We start from the raw sequence: 18,741 nt of genomic DNA, 5'->3' as shown, positions 1-18,741 counted from the left end.
ACTTGTGCATTCTACTTGTCCTCTACAACAAATGTGTACTTCTAAGAAACTTTATTTGTAATCCTCTTGATTGCTTCCTTTTATGATCTTTGTCCTTTAACTTTTCAGTTTTGACAAATTTGTAGCTAAATATTCTGTTTTGTTGTGTAAATAGCCTGTTTATTTCCAAATCTTTGTCTGGTTGAGTTTTTTGACATTTATTAATTTTTAATTTTATTCAGCAACGATTAAGACTGAATGACATTAACCAAAAAGAGAGAGATTGACAGAGACACAGAATTTACAGCCTCAAAATAGTATTATGATGTTGCTGTGCATTAATTGGTACACTATTAGTTACATATTTACTGTCATGTTTTGCATGGCAAGAAATACTGGAAACTTGCTTGAAATTCTCTGGTTTTTACCTTTTTCTGCTTCCTAAGATTCATCCCTCTTCAATCCTTTGGCACCTAACCTTTCTTCCGTGAGGTCTCAAAGATGTCTGTCAGATCCATCTCAGTCAATTCCTTAAGATCCTTTGGTTGAATATGATTTAGATCTTCTGAATCATAAATATTTAAATTATCTAAATATTCTTTTACCTTCTTTTTATTAATTCTGCTGCTAGATATTCCCAAAGCCTCATCAATATTTATGTTACTGAGCTCCATGCTTCTCTCTTCTTTTACATTAAATATAGGGAAAAAATGTAGATGTTGTGCAATTCTTTTTCTCTCTGGCCAGTATCAGTTGACCTTTCTTTTGATTTAGGATGATATTTGTTTTCTTTTGTCCAGTGTATTTATTTTCTTCATCTCTTTTCCCAGGTTACTCCCTTAACGTGGATTTTATTTTGTCCTCTCCCATCCTTATTATTTCTATTGTTCTGCATTACAGATGTAGCTGTTTGTATTTTTAGCTCTCATCTATTACGTGTTCTTTTCCTGCTGTCATTTTGCAAATGGACAGTGTTGCCAGATTTATGACCAAGGGATGTTTCTATGTAGAACTTGTAGACCATCTCATAAAAGTATTAAAATATATGCCTTATATATTTTTCATATATGCAGCTGTATCAGAATAACGCCTGTTCATTTTTGCTAATTTAAAATAATGGAATTTGAAATAGTAAAGTAAAGAGGGTTGTTGGATGCAGGTGTTTGAATATGAAAACTGTGTGATTAAATGCTGGCATCGTTGCAGCCTATGGGAATTTTGCCATTGGCTTCAGCTGGTTTAGGATTTTATTCTGATTCTGCATTTATACACAGCTTTAACTTTAAGCCTAGAACTAGACCGATGGCTTTAGAAGTTGCAACACAGTAACATTATTCCTCTGCCTAAGAGCTGGCTGAACTGGGGCAATATTTTTCAGCTAAGAAATATTTTCACACAAGAGAACAAATTAATGTAAAATGAAAATGTTCCTGTTTTACAGTTAATGAGCAACCTGAGCGAATCTTTCATGTGCACTTGCTCAAAAACCAGTATAAAAATACCTATGGGCAATGTATTATTTTAAAATATCTGATATAGCCAAATACCACTTGTATAAATGTTTTCCTGCAGTGTACCACCGACAAGACTCTTCAAAGAACAATTGAAACAATATTTTATTAATTATCATTAAGTAATAAAAACATCCTAAATTGTGACATTAAGCAACCCTAATTCCAAAACAGAAGGACTTCAGTTTTTATTGTTGATATTTCTTAATACAAGTCGCTATTTTTGGAAGTTTGGAGGTAATATCTAACAAAAATGCCTACAAATACTATTGCTATGCTATGACTGCTATTACAGTACAGGTGTGGATGAATATAAGTGTTTTTTTTAACAATGATTACTCCACAGAAGTAAAACTTGCATCATGTAGATAACTGGAGTGTCATCTAAATGCAGGGTGTGGAGAGGTTTGCTGATTGCATGAAATTGGTGCTGACATGTGTTTGCAAGGGTGGCTGAAAGCTGAGCTGGGCCTGTGTCACATCACCTGTCTGCAGGCTTGGCACTCAAGGGTGGTCCATGAATATGGCACCTTTTCCTCATCTCACTTTACCTTACGGGGTGGGAGTAGTTCTTTGAACTGCATCCTGAGTTTTTAAGGAAGTTGTTTTCTTATATTCTGCAGTTACAAGTCTCTCTACAGCAGCAACAAAACCCCCCAAGTTCTTTGTGCTGTTTCTTATTGCCAACTCAATAGATACCGAGATTTTGGATTTCTTAAAAGTTAAGGTTAACATGGAAAAAACAGACACTGTATTAAATGCACTAAAGCCAAAGTTTGTTGTAAATATCACAGCTCCAGCTGTATCTTTTTTATTGTAAAAGCTATCTTAACTATTTCATGCAGAATCAATAATAAGACCTTCAGACACTACATGCAAAGACTATAGGTAAACTAATTTCAAAGACTCAGGCTACTTTTACAGGTTATTAATATGCATTGTGATTACTGTACTTTTGTAATTCAGATTCCATCTGGTTTTACCTTATGTTCTAGAAAATGCATGTTTGGATAGAGATCTTGAGTATCCATCTTACTGGCTGCAGTGCCAAAAGAATGGATGGGAGAAGTGACATGCTATGGAGGCTGATAAATAGAGATGCAACAGCATGAAAATTATGGTTATGAATAAAAGATTTATCCTCAAACCCATGATTTTTTATATCATTTATATCATCATAGTATACAATTTTCCACTGTCACTTACTCCTCGCTTGCGAGATTCTTCACGGGAAAGTAACTGATACTTTCCAGTCAGGAACCCCAGCAATTGTTCAACAGCTCAAACAGGCAGTTGCATGAGAAATGGCAATAAACAATGGGCTGGAGCTGCTCATCCGGGATCATTTTGTTTATATTGATCTCTTGCCAGTGTTTGCATAGAATAAAGTATCTTAGCAGTTTGTAGTATGGAAATAAATATAAATGTCTAAGGATGTACCGTCTGTATCCCTTCCCAAATGTTGGTGTGCCAGCAGGACACTTTCCAATTTGTTTGTCTTCTTTCTTAAGTAAATAAAAACCTTTTTGTAGCAAGAATAATTAAAGTAATAAACAGATTGATTACTGGGCCCAACTATATATAAAATGAAGATCCCTAAATGTTTACTAATGGCCTATTGCAAAATGGCAGCATTATTCAAGTAAATCAACAAATATGTTCACCAACAACAACAAATAAACACATATGAGAAATGAACTGAATCCCCACTACTTTTCCACTGTTGTGCAGCTTTACCACCATGACTGTCTCTAGTGTGGCAATGCATTACTGTGACCTGCCAGTTCTCTGATATTTAATACTACTTATGTTTGATATTGAATTGAATTGATTTTGATTATTTATGTTTGATATTGAATTGATATTGAATTTAATACTTTTCATGTTTGATTACAGAAACATAGAGTATAGACTTCAAAGTTAAAGCCCTCCTTGCACTTGAGGTGCTCTGCCCAGCTCGTTACAAGAGATCCTGCATGCAATGTGCTTCCTGTTGTGTAAGATTATGAAAATCACCTTTCTGCATTAAATTCCTCAGGCTTTTCTAAATCAGGAGCGACCATTTTGGATATTTCAGAGACAAGTGATTTTCTAAAGTTGCAATACGTACTCTAATAGGCTTCCTCATATTCTAAGTACAAAACAAATCTAAAAAACGTGAATGTGAAAATTCAGGTCCAATTTATCCCTCAGACTCCAGTGGTATCTTTTTCACTTGCTTGTTTTTCTGAAGATGGGGTACAAATATACAAACTTTCTCTAAATCTAAAAATTTTTCATCAGATTCTGTTTGACTAGGCAAAGTTTGTCCTGCACAGCTTAAGTTCATGTCATTGTGCAAATATTTATGTATCTTAGCATTCTTAAGGATCTAAGCATCCTTCACAGCAGTCAAGTGGAACGTCTGCAGTTTTTGTAACAGGGAAAATACCTGCACGGTATACTTTGTGCTAAATATATTAAAATTCAAATGACATCTTATGGAAAAGAGACTGAAACCAAGACCCATTTATTAAACATCACATAAAAATTTTAGAGCTGCCAGAGCTAGATCCTGCTCCCTGTGGAGACAGACCACAGCAAAGGGTAGAAGTGAGAAAGAAGGTATTAGGAAAAAAACTCAGCAACTTTCTTTTACAGTTCAAGAACTTGGTTATGATTTCTCCTCATTGTCCAAGGACGGGGCTGCACTCCTTCAAACACTGCAGCTTCCAGCTGAAATAGCCTTTTACTGAGTTTCTAGATATGCCATTATCTATATCCTATTCTCATGCTACCCAGTGAATTATGCTGCCAGATCAAACCACACGCTGCTTCGCTTCCAAGCAGAGAGGAGCTCCCTGTACCTGCTCATTCCAGAGACTGAGCGAGGAACGAGCGAGGACTGGAGAATCCTACCCCATCTTACAGCAATCACAAAATACATCAGCTAAGACAAGCCTTTTTGCCTACTCCCTGCCTGAGTGGAATGCCAATGTAGATTAAAATTCTGCCTATAGCTTACACTCATTCTCCTCTACCAAATAAAAAATTCTCTTCTGTGAAAATAAAAGAAACATTTTTTTTCCCATCACTTCTTTAGAGAAGCAAACTGCACTGCATTTAAATGTTCCCATGTGGCCTAATGTTTGTGAGACTGGAATTCATCTGAATGTTTCTGTTGCCATTCTGCTGGCAATCAGTCCAGGCTTTCTGTCTTGCCAACTAAACGATCTTAATAGTACTATCTGTTTCTTGAGTAGCACCATTTTTCTCTGTAATGCTCTACTTGCTTCTCATGTTAATTTTGTTTTACTTAGAAGTTTCTTGTGATAGCGATACAGTTTTGCTTTGTACTCTAATCTTTTTCACAAAAAAAAAAAAGTATGAAAGCAAAACAACCATTTAAAGGCCTGTGAATTTCTCTGTTGAATTATTATGTTCCATCTAGAAGATGAGCAACTTCATAATGAATCCAGTTGGGAGGCTTGTAAAGGACTGATTTGAAACCTCAAATATCTTGGTCTTCCCCTGGAATTTAGCAATGTAGCTTTTGATTCATTCATGCAGCTTGTATTTTCAGAAGTTTAGTCTCAGTTGGTCAGCTCTCTGAACACTTGCTAGGGAGCACAGAGAAGACACAGTCACAGAGTACTGATGAAGGTGAAAGCAGAGTGGCAGCCAACAGTTAATTACTGTGAACCATCAATAAACCCAGATACTTTTAGATTCTCCCTCTGTCCAACCAGCAGTAGTGGCACTTTTACTGACACCCCAGTTTGAAATCCTTTCCTTTCCCCAAAGGAGTGATATAGGTGAGAATAAAGTGACAAGACTGTGCTGAGACTGTGACATCGAGTGCTGTGAATTTTTGTCAGTCTTTGCACAAGGCCATCCTTCTTCTGCTACTGCCTTCCTGCTTGCTGACTACATTCCAAGATTAATCCAGGTGTGAGAGCCATAGGCTAACAGAGAAAACTGGTCATGGTTTTATGTTAGTCAGGGAACATCTATTCAAAACTTCATGGGCTTCTTATTGAAAGAACTGTAAGACAGGTCTTACCTGCTTTATTAATACTCCCAAATATAAACAAGAAGACATATTACCCAAACTATTGGTAATACTAAAAAAATGTCAGCAAACAAAAAGCATATTGACATCGAAGCAACTAGCCAACACATGACTATCAGACTGTAACTAAGTTATCCAGTTAATGCTTACAGTAATAATTTTAGCACACTCTGAACAGGAGTTGAGAAAACTGTTTGGCTACAGATGCCAAATAAAGAGTTCTCCAAGTCATATTTGTGATTTATATTGGTTAAGAAATGGGACCAAACCCAAGTTTCTTAATGTCCAAAACACAATTCTGACACCTGGTGTGAAGTTTCCTCTTGCAGAATTCAGTTTATACTAAGTTTGAGTTTGTACTGTGTATCTGTACTGCAGCAATTCCATCGTGGAGGCTCCCTCTTCCCTCACAGCAGTGATAGAGATGATAGAGGCAGCTCCCAGTTGGACAGTGCCTTATCTGGCATAGACAGCATGAGGTGGGACCAGGGAGAGACTGCTCTGCGCCCTCCTTCATCCCCACCAGCAGCCCCAGAGAGGCAACTGTCCTTGCAGCTGTTCAGAATGATCTTGAGGAACAGTAGTTTGATGATTCCCATTTACCAAAAGTACAGTAATAATATCAGTTCCCTATGACTTAAAAGGTCAGAATATGCTGCAATAAAAATTACTATGAGAGAGTATTTTAGCACTGTTTGAAACTTGTTCCTGTGTTTTCTAGCACCTTTTCTTTACTGACTGCAGAGGTGCTCCCAGAGGCACGTGTGTACACAGTTTATGAAACCTACAGTCACTTTCAAACCCCCTCACTCCCTCCTTTGCTAAAAGCAATCACCAGAGAAAGCAAACAAAAAAGGAATCTAAAAATATTGGGATGTCCCTTACTTACTCAAAATAAAGCATAAAGAGGAAAACATGAAATATGTAAGTTATCAGGAGTGTGGAAACTGTTCAGCTTTCTCAGTTTTTTGTGGTCTTGTCAAGTAAGATTGTAACTGCACCAAAGGAGCTGCTGGCACAGCTGTTTTCACCACTGAACATCTTTCACAAGCACCAAGAATTGTCAGAGGATGAATTACGTGTTTGTCAATACTTTATCATACTCAAGGTAAATTTCCTTCAGGTAATTTAAGGATTCAAAGGACAAGCCCTAAGTTGGGGCAGCGGAACTTGATTAAAAACAGTAACTGATATAAATTGGTTTTATGTGATTTAGAAAAAAGGTCCTTAAATGACATTGTGCCACTGACATATGGAAATTTTATAAAAATCACTCACGGGAAGTGAATCCATAGCTATACTTAGTCCTTCAGTGTTAGTCCATCAACCAATTTAAAATATATTTGAGCAAACCTATGAATGGCTTTGTTATTTCCAGTGAGATGCTTACAAGAGAAATTCAGAGTATTTTTCTATGTAAAATGGAGCTCTAAATCAGCATCTTATGGAATCTTCAGGAGGAAAAGATAATTTTAAGCTTCTCAAAATGGAATCACTTCAAATAAGAAATTTTAAATTTTATGTAGGTTCTGTAAATCCCTATGTGCCATATTGCTCACACAGAGCTTGTCTGTGAAGACTAGCTTGCAAAAACCCAAAAGCTGTAACCGTGTTTACCTAGGCTGCTTTAAGGGCTGTGAGGATCCTCCAACTCTTCTGCCTTTTGTTTCTTCCTTCCTAGTAAACACAATACTTTGTAAGTGATATACTCAGTAGATCTTGAAAACATTTTATAATTTCTTTTGACATGCCATGCCATACTGTGTGCCAAAACAACAGTCATTTTCCCTTGATTCTGCAAAAAAGCACTCCACTTTGATGTATGCCCTTGATAGCAGCACAATATGAATATTCTTTGCATTAACATTCCCATCTATTATCTAACAACTTTTGTAGATAACATATGTGATGCTCAACCCTTGCTTTTATATTTAATTATTGTAATATGTGTTTTAGTTGCTGTGGTTCCTCACAAAACTGCCTAGCAGATTTTGAAGGTTAAGTGAGTTTTCTGTAGTACATGAAAGTTTCCTTGTGTTCTTTTTTGTGATAAAGATCCAATTCTTTTTATATCAAAATGATCTTGCTTAAGGTTTTTGTTGCTCCTTTAGTTAAACAGGCAACATATACCATCTTTTTTTTTTTTTCAAGAATTGCAGAAAGAATTAAAATAAAACCTGAAACAAAGTGAAAATCTTCACTGTTGTTTTCAGAAATAGGTAACGAACAGTGATCAGAAGAGTGAGGCAAATACTGAAGTCTTTATCTACAAACCAGTTTGCTTTTCTGCCTTTTACACTGGTATTCCATGTAGCATCCTCTAAAAGTCATTGAGGGTGTTCATCACATGGTATCCCTGGAAAAGGCCCTCTGTCAGCTCAGGTAAGCAGCATTCTGAGAACCCAGCATGCCCTCAGTATCTGTGCATCAGATACCTGGGAGTGTGGCCTTTCCCAGTACCTTATGATTGCAACATAAACAGTTATACCAATAGTAAGGTCATTTAATAATATAAACAAATGTTGGGCTTTCCCTTAAGCTGGTGCATCAGTACTGGCCTTTTTTACCCCACTCCTAGATCATTCCTGCAATCATGAACCAGTCAGCCCTCTGAGATATCCTTTCTTCTCAAAATTGAAGGCTGATACGTCAGCTCTTCTTTTCACATAGCACATATTTTTACAGTATCAAATTAATCTAGCCCAGATCTTTTGAGGAAGGAGTATGTGACATAACTGTGAGATAACTAAACAAATTTTTATGGCTGTAGGCCAGAGTTCTAAACAGGTAACTCTCATATTTCACAGAACAGGTTAGTTTTTTCCTACTTGGTTACCTGCTTTACATAGAAATTCCACAATAAACATACAGAGGTGGTGGTAAAGAAAAGAGGCATAAAGCTCTTTCTTCCTTCATTTATGTTCCTTGGATGATTTTAAACACATCATCAATCCGTGTTTTTAGGCTAGAGGCATTGTGCAAACTGAAAATACTTGGGGTTAGAAGGGTCCTAAATGTTCTCAAGGCTTTATGAAATGAATTTTTAAGAAGAAAATTCTATCTTCCTGAATGGCACACAAACTGTTTTACTTAGTGCCAAAGTTGAGGAGGGTGCAAAATTTCATGAAGATGAGTATCTTTAGAGATTTATTTGCTACATGTTCAGCATATTAACTCAAAATAGTGTATTTCAGGGTTTTTTAACATGAAGAAACATATTCCCAAGGTTTTATACTCTTTGTTTCTTGCAATTCTCAAATTTGACCTGGATTAGAAACTTAGTCAATAATATGAAATAATTAAGAATAGAATGGAAGAAGGTGAAGAAAGGTGAAAAAAACCTGAGTCTTGATATAGCTCTTACAATTATAACATTTAGTGTCCCTTGTGTGCACTGAGTATCTTCAGTTGCCAGAAATACTTGTGTAAAAAATACATTAAGGAGTTTCATTGCTCCTTAGTTTCAAACCACAAAACTGGCATATTTGAAAGAGAAATTTCCCAGTATCAGGAGACAAAGATTGGTCTTTGTTCATTCAAAGGTACATTGTTAACCACCTAAAGAATTTCCTAATTTATGTAGTCTGTACTGATTAACTTCATTCTTGACAGAGACAGCTGCTATTGCATGTGATGACAAATGAGACTCCCTGCTATGCTGCAAAGTTTTTTGACTAAATTGGCTGGTTTCCTACTAGTCTCAGTGGCCACAGAGAGCATGAAAAAAACATGAAAGAAAGACCCCTAAGGTGTTAGAAAAATATTAATGGTTTCCAATTTTTTTTCCTTCATATTTACTAGTCAGCTGAAGGATTGGGCTTACTTTATGGTGCTTTTTAGCTTTTTTGCTGTTCCTAAAATTTGAATTCAAGTTATCAAGCTGTGTTGATTTGAAAATTGGTGTTTATATTTTATTAATTGTATTGTGTGCTATGACATATGTCTATGAACCTGCATCAATTAACCAGTTCCTTTTTTCAAGATACGAGTGTTGTTTCAATTATCCTTTCGAAAGTTTATTTGTGACATGCTGTAATTATACCTTGCACATACATTTTGTAAAGTTTCCCATTGAACTGGGAAACTGTGCACTGTGTTCACAAAGCCCAGCTCGTTGTGTTTGCTGCATTAGGTGTGCTGTGAAAGCTTGTCCCTCGTGCTCCAAATGTAAATTGGACACAGTTAATTGCACCTACTGCTGGTGAGCAGGTTCAGTGAGTGCCATTTCCACAGGGAAATGTGCCTACACTTCTCATGCTTAGATGTAGCTGTGAGTCCTCCTTCAGATATGCTTCATTATGGGCAGAGAGAGACTTCATGGCCAGTGCTTCTTATGGCAAACAAAGCCATTTTGTGGTTTACTTGTTGATATAAACCCAGAAATATTTTTTCTGTGTTGGATATCTAACATTTCTCATTACTTTCCGTGCAAAGCCCACTTTCCAAAACACAAGTGCTGAAACTCTTAAACATACTCTTATGCTGTTTGTAGACTCATTCACTCAGGAGAGAGGTATGACATGTAACCCAAAGAGAGGCTGCAGTTCTGTGGAGCAGCTGCAGTTGCTCAGGTAGCGAAGAGGAACGTTCAAAAAAAGGATGTGGGGCTCTCATTGAAAATACAGAACCATTTGTGGATGCCTTGGGGGTGCAGTCACAGGAAATGCAGAGGGTGTGAACTCAGCAGACATCTGGTGATGACAAGCTAGCAGAGAGGAATTAATGACTGGCTGCACAGAAGGGCTGCTTTGGTTCGGTGCAGGATCGTTGTTACTCTTCCAAACCCACGAATGCTCTTCCTGGTTTTGAGAAAAGAGAGATGACTAAGAGCAAGTTAGAAGAAACGGTCAACTGGTCTTAAAGAAGTAGTTGGTGAGTTGGCCAGTGGATAATACATTGTGGCTTGAAGAAAATACTTAGTGAGAGGACACCTGAATCACAGTAACAAAGAAGTAGCCATGAGAGTGATACCATACAAGTCCTTCAGGCCCAGACTCCCTAAAATAGCAGTAATCCAACACAATATAATCTCTGTATCCCACCTAAATAAAACCAACAAAAGACAGCTTTAGAATTGAATACTAAAGAAAGAAAACAGTGAAAATTTCTTTAGAAAGTCCTATGATGCTTTGTTGCTTTTCTCATGGGTTCCTTTTGTGAAGGTCGCTTCTCACAGAATCTTGAGGATTGTGAATATCATTTCACATAGAAAGAAGAAACAAACACACACTTTAAGTTGTAGAACCCAGAAACAGACCATGAGAAGAATCTCCTTGTTACATGACAAAACTGCCAGCTTCTGATTCACTAATACCATTTTTACTTCTTTAGAACCACTATGTTCCTACTTCTTGGATACACAACAAATATTAAGGCAGAAAAATGTTTGAAAACACACACTGTGTAACATCACAGCTCTGAGACTCGTAATTTGAGATAATTTAAGATAGTTTCATATTGGAAACCAGAGAATTCACTGAAAAATAAATACAATTCCAATCCATCACAGAGGCAGATAGACTTTCATATTTCACTTTGCAGGTAAAACACCTTCTGTGAGGACTTGACTTACTGAAACTCTGACAGTGGCAAAGACAAGATATTAAGGACTTGTGCTCCTGCTGAGGACTAAAGGGAGGAAAAATTTGGTACTACGTAAGTATAAACCAGCTCAGTATTAAGGAACAAACAAATAAGCAGCAGTGACCTAAAAGAATGTTTTCCTGGGATCTCTACCAGGCTTTTCTTCAAGAGATTTCATGCTCAGCTGAATGTTAGAAGCAGATTATCTAGAAACACGCTTCACTTCTGCTTATGGATTGTATTTGTTTTTCTCTGTTAATAAGAGAACATTAAAGCTGTATTTTTGTAAGCCAAGGCTCTTGCTGTAGCAGTAGCCTACCTCTTCCCACGTTTCTTACAAATCTTAGCAGTTCAAAGTATTTATGTAACACATAATCTCTGGTTACAGACAGGGGTTGCAAAGTTAGAAGTGGAGAATTATGTCTAGAGCTATTCAAAGAGATTAGAATTTGCAGTTTGTTTTTAACACTGTTGAATAACAGTCAGGGTTCATTTTTTTGTTTGTTTGTTTGGGTTTTTGTTTGGGTTTTTTGTTTGTTTGGTTTTTGTTTTGGTTTTGGTTCTTTTTTTTTTTTTTCTGGTTGGTTTTAAAACTTTCTGACATATTTAAGCAGATTTTCTGATGTGCTGCTTTACTGAAATCTCTACTTTTTCAGCATATACTCCAGTACAGTGTTTGTTTTCATGGAATCATGAGCATGGCCCTGGAATAACAAAACAGTCTTAAATTCTTATCTTTGCCTGCCAACCTCAAAAGAGGCAACGTTTTTGTACAGTAGTTTAAAATACTGAGTAAACAAGGGATAACACACATAAAAGGATATATGAGTGTATTTTCATCAGGGTGTGATGGGCACATCATCTCACACAGTATCCCTTGATTTGGAGAACCATCTATATAGAAGTCTGATGGTCTTTGCTTTTACAAGTGATATGGTCTCCTTAACAACTTATGGCAGTAAAGCATGTCAGGGAGGGAAAAGTATGATCCCTGCAGGTGGTATGAGCTGAAAAGTCAACTCAAAGAAAGCCAGGTGATGCAGATTAGGCTGTTGAAGCCAAGAGACAGACTTTACTGTTTTCATGTTCCTTATGACAAATGGAGTCAGTTTTGGGAAACGGAGTCACTGGTAGTTGCCTGCTGTACTGTTATTTATTAACTCAGTTCAGTGAGTTCAATAAGACATCAGGAAAACTACCAAATCAGTGCAAGGTAATAAAGCCAATGGGCAACTGTAGAGTCATTAAAACCACTAGGACTTCATGCTAGGACTTCAGGAACATAAAGAGTGAAAAATTATTACACCGAAATTAGCATTTGCAGTGACTTGGTAACTTGAGGCAAAGGTCTGTCTGCCATTCAGGGTGTAACTGCAGAAGATAATAATTGAGAAATAAGGTGACCCTTTGATGGCAAAACACTTCACTAGATATGGGAATTGTACACACTGTGTTTGCTTCTGTAAACAAAATGAGTGCTCAGTATGTTTCTCAGGACGAAGTGGGTGTAGGAAGAGCAGCCACTGCTGGATTCTCAGTTGCATAATCCTAGAAGACAGGTGTATGGACCGTAAAAGGGACATATCTGGGGGAACTTTGCAGCAGATAAGAGTCTCACAGGACCTGTCGCTGTGCAGTGTCACAAAAGGCTGACAAAATGTGTAACAGCAGGGAGAATTGATTCTGTCACTTCAGCATGGAGTGATTTTTGGGATTAGGCTGGGGACTTTGCTGTGGGAGTACAGATACCTAGGCATTACTCACAGCAGTGGCATCAAAAGGCAGTCTTGGCTCTCTGTTGGCATTAAGTAATAATGATACTTGATACCACATTCATGAGTTGGTGATAACAATGTCTTCAATATGAGTGTACAGGGTAAGTTATGACACTTGCACTTATTGGTCATTATTTGTGGCAGTGCTCATTCATACAGCAGTAAAAGTGCCTTGCATCACTTCTTAATGGTACCAGCTCAAGCAAATAAATCAAACCTGTCTTTCATACTAATTTTCTTTAGAATATAAAATAAAGTTCAAGGTTTGGGCTTGAGCCCAGCATCTCTGATTGCCTGAAGCACAGGAATAAAAGTAATATTCAGCAACTTAATTCCTCTACAGTGGATATACATAAAAGTAGCTATTTAAGAGAGCTTTCCTGGGTACCAGGCTGAAAATGAACTCTCTACACACCAAAGGCCCATTAGAAACCTGGCTTTCTGCTGTAAGACCTTGTCTTCACTACAAAAGCTCAGTCCAACTTCGCAAAAGCAAGGTACTAACTACGCTTTTTTTTCTTTAGGAAAGTGGTGGACGGAGAAATATTCGAAGGCAGAAGCTGATGATGGTGCTGGATGTGCTGCTCTGGAAGGAGCCGCTGCTTCAGAGCGCCCTGTGTGAGTCCGATACTGAACTGAGGAGCTGGAACCCCCCTGTCTGCGCCAGGGAGATCAACGGGGTCATCAGCGCTGCCCGCACCGCGGCGCGGGGCGAGGGAGTCTCGCGGGCGCTACACAGAACCAAAAATTAAAGCCACGTCAGAGGAAAGTAAAACTATCGGGAATGTTACAATTCTCGCCTCCAGTGTGGTCCAAACCAGACACCTGGGCAGCAGCACAAGCACAGGACGCACACCGCGACATCACTTTCCCTATTTGTAATCCTGTGACCTCTTGCGATGCCAAGTCCACACAATCTGTGGAGGCTCAATTTGTGAGACTTCTCCCTGCCGACCCCGGCACAGCCCCAGGTGTGCTCCTCCTCCGCTCCCCAGGTGTACCCTGCCCGTGGAGGGAGGGCTGTCACCGGAGGTTCGGACACCGTGGCCGAGGAGCCGCTCCCCTCACGGCGGGACACTCCCGGCCGGGGCGGGAGGAGGGAGCACCGCCCACCCCGCGGTGGGCGCATGCGCGTCACTGCGGGAGCGTAAGTCTCCATTTTGCTCCTTTCCCCCTCCCCTTCCCTCCCGTCTCTGCCGAGCTTCCCGGCGGGAGGAGCGGGCTCCGAGGAGAGCCGGGAGCGGAGCGCTGTGCCTGCGCTCCCTGCGGCCGTGCCGCTCCCTGTGCCCTCCGCGCCCGCCGCCCCGCGCCGGGTCCGGGGTCGCCTCGCTGCCCCTCCATCCTCCCCTCCCTCCCCTTTGGGCATTGAACCGCCCCACGGGAACGTTTCGCACTAATTGAAGTGTTTTATTTGGTGGGACCGCGTGCCCGCCTCCTCTCGCTCGGTGTGCGGGCAGGGACCCTCGGGCTGGGCAGAAATACAGCAAGTCCAGAAATACAGTGTACTACAGCAAATCCCCCCCAGCAAAACCAAGGCAATCGTTGCAATGACCAGCCTATGTTTGGATCGCAGAGACTCTGAGCAGTTGGTTATGTTTAATGTGTAAGGCACTAACGCTTAAAATCGTTATTGGTGCTTTATGCGCTTTGTCCCAAGTGATGGATCAAGTGCTCTCCTACCAGTTCCTAAGGGATTTGAGCCGAACGTGGGTAGGCTGGGTGAGAACGCCATAGGCGGGGCAGAGGTAGCTGTGTTTTTCCGAGGATACCACGTCTTCAAGGAACAGATTCATATCGCAGATCTTTCATAAGTCACTTAATAAATTAGTAAATTCCAGAACCAAAGAGCTAAAAAACACCTGCCCTCTCCTCCTCCTCCCCCCCCCCCCCCCAAAAAAAAAAAAAAAAACTCCACTTATTCTTGGTTCTAGGCTGAAACCTAAAACGTGAGCTCAGCGATGCTCAGGTGAAAGTTGCCTTTGAGATAGGAAACACAGCTTAGGCTCAAATTATTTTTGTGGGCTTTAATGTCATTAAAAATCGTTAATGATTTGACACTTAAAAACAGGAATATGCAAAGTTCAGTTCGAAGAATATGTGCAGACAATATGTCAATTTTAAGCAGTTTGCAGCTTTCTGAGTATTTAGTTTTCAAATGTTAGATGTTGATGATTCAAGTAAGACATTCCAGAGCGTGTGCTAAGATCTTAATTTTAAATTGAATCACTGAAATGTCTAATGGAGAAGTGGCGCTAAATGTTTTTCCTTTTTCCTCTGGACAAGATGTCTCTTATCTCCAATAAATAGCAGGCCCCCCAATTTCATAACCTGCTTTCACATTTCCCTTCAAATGCATTTTTAGACATTCTGAGTAGTTTTAAATCTTTGAATGACAGCAGAGTACAATTCCTGTCTTTAAAAATTACATTCTGTGTGCGGAAAAGAAATTCTATTGCTTTTTTCCTGTGTGTTAGGCTTAGAGTGCTGGTAAAATCTGAGATTAGTTTGCATGCCAATGCCACCACTTACTATGAAACCTTTAGTTGTGTTTCTTTCAGCTTGTTTATTTTTTTCCCCTTGTGAGACATTTGATCAGTGACGTTGCTCGTTTCATTCAATGTGAGCTGTTACATTTCCAAGTGTAGCACTTCTGATGCAAGTTCTAATTCAATCTCTTCAAAATATTCTGTTTATAATAATGCTAATTTAATGGTATTATAGCATTGAGAAAACTTAGAAGAATTAAGGCACTATGTGGTAGCTGTGGAGCCTGCTTGTTTTCATTCATTTATTTATTAAAATTTTTTTATTTGAGTCAAATTTTCAGGTTTTTTTTCCAATTTCTTATAATTTGTTACCTTTGTTATGGTTTATGTCTCAGTCTGAGTGCAATGAGAAGAGTGTGTTACAGAAAGCCTGTAGTAATAGTCAAATATTTTAGTTTGACAGCCTTTGAATTGTACGTTTGCATTTTCCATTGGGTTTGCTAGTGACTTAGTTAATATTTTTACACGTTGGGAAAACCGGAGGATATAGAGATGCTATGGAAAACAATGGCTTGGGTCAACTCACGTAACTTAATGTTGAGCATGAGATTATCCACTTGTCATGCATATTACAACTGTGTACGTACTTTATAGGATTTGCCTTTTTGTAGTTACAATGTATAATCCTCTCATGTTCATTTTGTTGTCTGTCACATGAATCCTTTTGTGAATTTGCAGTAAATTGAATTATTCAGTTTTATACATGTCAGTCATTCTTTCTTCTCCAGTATCTGCAGCTTCATTTATGTCAATTACATTTATTTATATTATTTCATGTATTTATAAATTTGTCTATTTCTGCAAGAGTTAAAAATACTGTCACTTTTCAGCTGTGTCATCTGATTTATGTATAGAATGTCATTAGTGTGTGTATAAACAGCTTCAGACAAATTGGTCATGTTTACTACGGAGGCCCAAATGTTGATATATTAAGTCTGCAAGAAAACTGTTGTTGACTTCTATAGCTCAGATTCTAACATGAGACTGATTGCAAAATGCAAATTGATTATTTCCAAATATTTTGTTGCTGTGTAGGCAACGTTTTATTTTGTGCATTAAGATTAATTAGTTCTAAGTGAAACTTCAGTTGGGCAGTATAATCCATATTTTCTCCTTTTTAAATTAATACCTTAAATATCTTGTTTGCCTTCCTGTGGCTTCTTCACTTACATTTAAATTATTCTTGCAGGGCTACATGTTTTTGTTTCTTTGCTATTTCCATAAGCTCTAGGGGAAAATGGACGCTTTAAAGAAGGTCTTAATAAATTATGTTCATTCTTCTTGTCTTTCTCTACTATACCAGTAATTTATCAAATAAAACTGTTAGATATGTTTGGCACAATGTGTTCTTTGCACATCCTTGTAGTTTATAACTCATGTTTTCCAAGTGCAGAGTTAAAATGTGTATGTAATTGGATTTTTTTGTTTGCTTGTTCTGGTTTTCTTTTGATTTTTTTTTAATTTTTTTTTTTTTTTTTTAAGGCCTAAAACCTAACCAAATCTGGTTTTGTTTTATTTGGTGCTAAAATGTGTGCTGGGTTCTTTTGGGTACTTGAGTTTATATGAAGGAAATACGATTATCCCTAAGGCTACAGGGTAATTCTGAGTATCCATCATGAATACCCAGTGTCAGAATTGGAAGCCTTTCACTCTGGAGTGTTTGTAAGTGTTTGTTGTGAAGTAGTTACCTCTTCACGTAATTGCGAGCACACATGCAAAGGGTAAAATTGGGTTGTATGAGAAGCAGCTTCATAATCAGCATTTAGAAAGCTTTACTAGTGAAAAATGAAGCCTGGGTTAGTTGAACATGATTCATGTACTTTCTTTGGTTGTATCTTTAAGCTGGATCTAGTCCTTTTTGTGACTAACCCCTCCCTTTCTGTGTTGAGTCAGTCTTAGTGGTGACTGTGCAAGTAAAGGTTGCTCGTTGCTCGTTCTCTCAGAAGCCAATCAGTGACTCAGCTGTTAAGAGTTTCTGCAGAAGCCCTTAATTAAGACTAATTCCTCCTCCCCTTCCTTAAATGTCAAGACAGTATGTTAACTGTATTCCTACAAGGAACAGATTGGAGAGTTGTAACAAAGAGCTCTCCTCTCCTGGTGCTTAGACTGTGAGGGGAATCCCATCCCATAAAAGGACCCTAAATGGAGGTTGCAGAGACTGTGGTCCCTCAGGGAGATGTGTCAGAGAGGGAGTCTGAGGTTACCTGCAGAGAGAGCAGGTGTTCAGAAAGGTTCCTGCAGATGGTTGTGGTAACAGTGTAGAAAAGACTGAGCTTGAGTGCCTTGGACTTCATTATTTTGAAAAATACAACTCCACCCTCAGAAGTTGAAGCCATTAACATAAGAAGTCCTTGAGCTACACAGCACAATGTATTAATGGTCTATTTTCTATTTTACTTATTTCCCCTGTTTTCAGGCGAAGTACAGGAGATAAATATTGCAAACTCCATGCTTGTTTTCATGGATACTCAGCTTTAATTATGTTCATATTTTGCTACTATGTTGATATTCCATCATGAGTGCATATCATTGTGCTGAATTTCAAGGATCTGGACAGTAATCAGGTGATTTGTTAGCTGCATTTCAATGGAATTGCTATTTATATTCAGCCAGAGATTTTGCTTTGATTGGCAAAAGGAACATTAAGGAATCATCCTTACTTCTTTGGTTAAACTTTAGGCTAAGGTGGTGTTGAAAAGAGCTTGACAAGCATAGCAATTCAAATAAAGGTAAACCAGTATTCTGGAGGCACATCTTGCAGCAATCTAATTATAAATGTGGACAGTGTATTACTGACATTTAAAAGGAAGAGCTTTGTTGACCAGACTCCTTTTTACTGCAAGTGATTAGAAATTTCTTTTTCCTCCTGTTTTAGTTCTTATATGTAGAGTGGTGTCACAGACTAAGCAGAGTTCAAAAAAAAGCAAGTTTTAATAAAGAATAGGCAAACCAACTAATACTATTTGCAAACTCAGTTTTCCTTTGTTAATACTTTATGCTTGTTGAAATCAGCTGCTGATACTGGACCTTTCCACTCTTATTTGCTTTTCCAGATCTTGGATTATTTCAGCTTGCTCCTGCCAGTTGCTCTGTTTAAGTTTCCAGTTTCAACTTCCCTGGAGCAGAAGACAGGCAAGGTAGTGTTCCATTGTACCTTTCAAGTGACATGTTTTCCTTGCAAATATTTGTAATGAAGACCAAGGTGTACAGAATGAATATTTAAAAATACTCCAGGTAAAAGTAGATTAGAGCACTGACTCCTGTGAAAAAAGGGACGAGCTTGGGAGTACAAGTAG

General features: G+C 38.4%; 1 protein-coding gene and 1 long non-coding RNA gene across 5 annotated transcripts in view; one reads left to right on the top strand and one right to left on the bottom strand.

Moving 5' to 3' along the window:
* LOC113945927 overlaps positions 1-14,020 on the bottom strand; it is a 56,081-nt gene extending 42,061 nt beyond the window's left edge. Inside the window, exons 1-2 of one of the 2 annotated variants that reach the window (XR_003527218.1) lie at positions 13,288-14,020; positions 7,159-7,218 (exon numbers count right to left, since the gene is read on the bottom strand). This is a non-coding gene — a long non-coding RNA (uncharacterized LOC113945927). The remainder of the gene's footprint in view (positions 1-7,158; positions 7,219-13,287) is intronic. The other variant, XR_003527219.1, reaches the window with a different exon arrangement.
* Positions 13,999-18,741, top strand: part of FHIT (fragile histidine triad) — a 552,831-nt gene continuing 548,088 nt past the window's right edge. The window contains exons 1-2 of one of the 3 annotated variants that reach the window (XM_027640694.1): positions 13,999-14,046; positions 18,499-18,582. In XM_027640694.1, the coding sequence (XP_027496495.1) occupies positions 14,027-14,046; positions 18,499-18,582 (104 nt within the window). In that variant the 5' untranslated portion in view covers positions 13,999-14,026. Of the gene's footprint in view, positions 14,047-17,890; positions 18,010-18,498; positions 18,583-18,741 lie in introns of those variants that run through there. The other 2 variants (XM_027640696.1, XM_027640695.1) reach the window with 2 other exon arrangements.

This window comes from Corapipo altera, unplaced genomic scaffold, assembly GCF_003945725.1.
Source record: "Corapipo altera isolate COAL_440 unplaced genomic scaffold, ASM394572v1 55, whole genome shotgun sequence".
NCBI classification, from domain to species: Eukaryota; Metazoa; Chordata; class Aves; order Passeriformes; family Pipridae; genus Corapipo; species Corapipo altera.
Note: the sequence above shows the minus strand (reverse complement) of the source record. Positions and strands in the feature narration are given on the sequence as shown.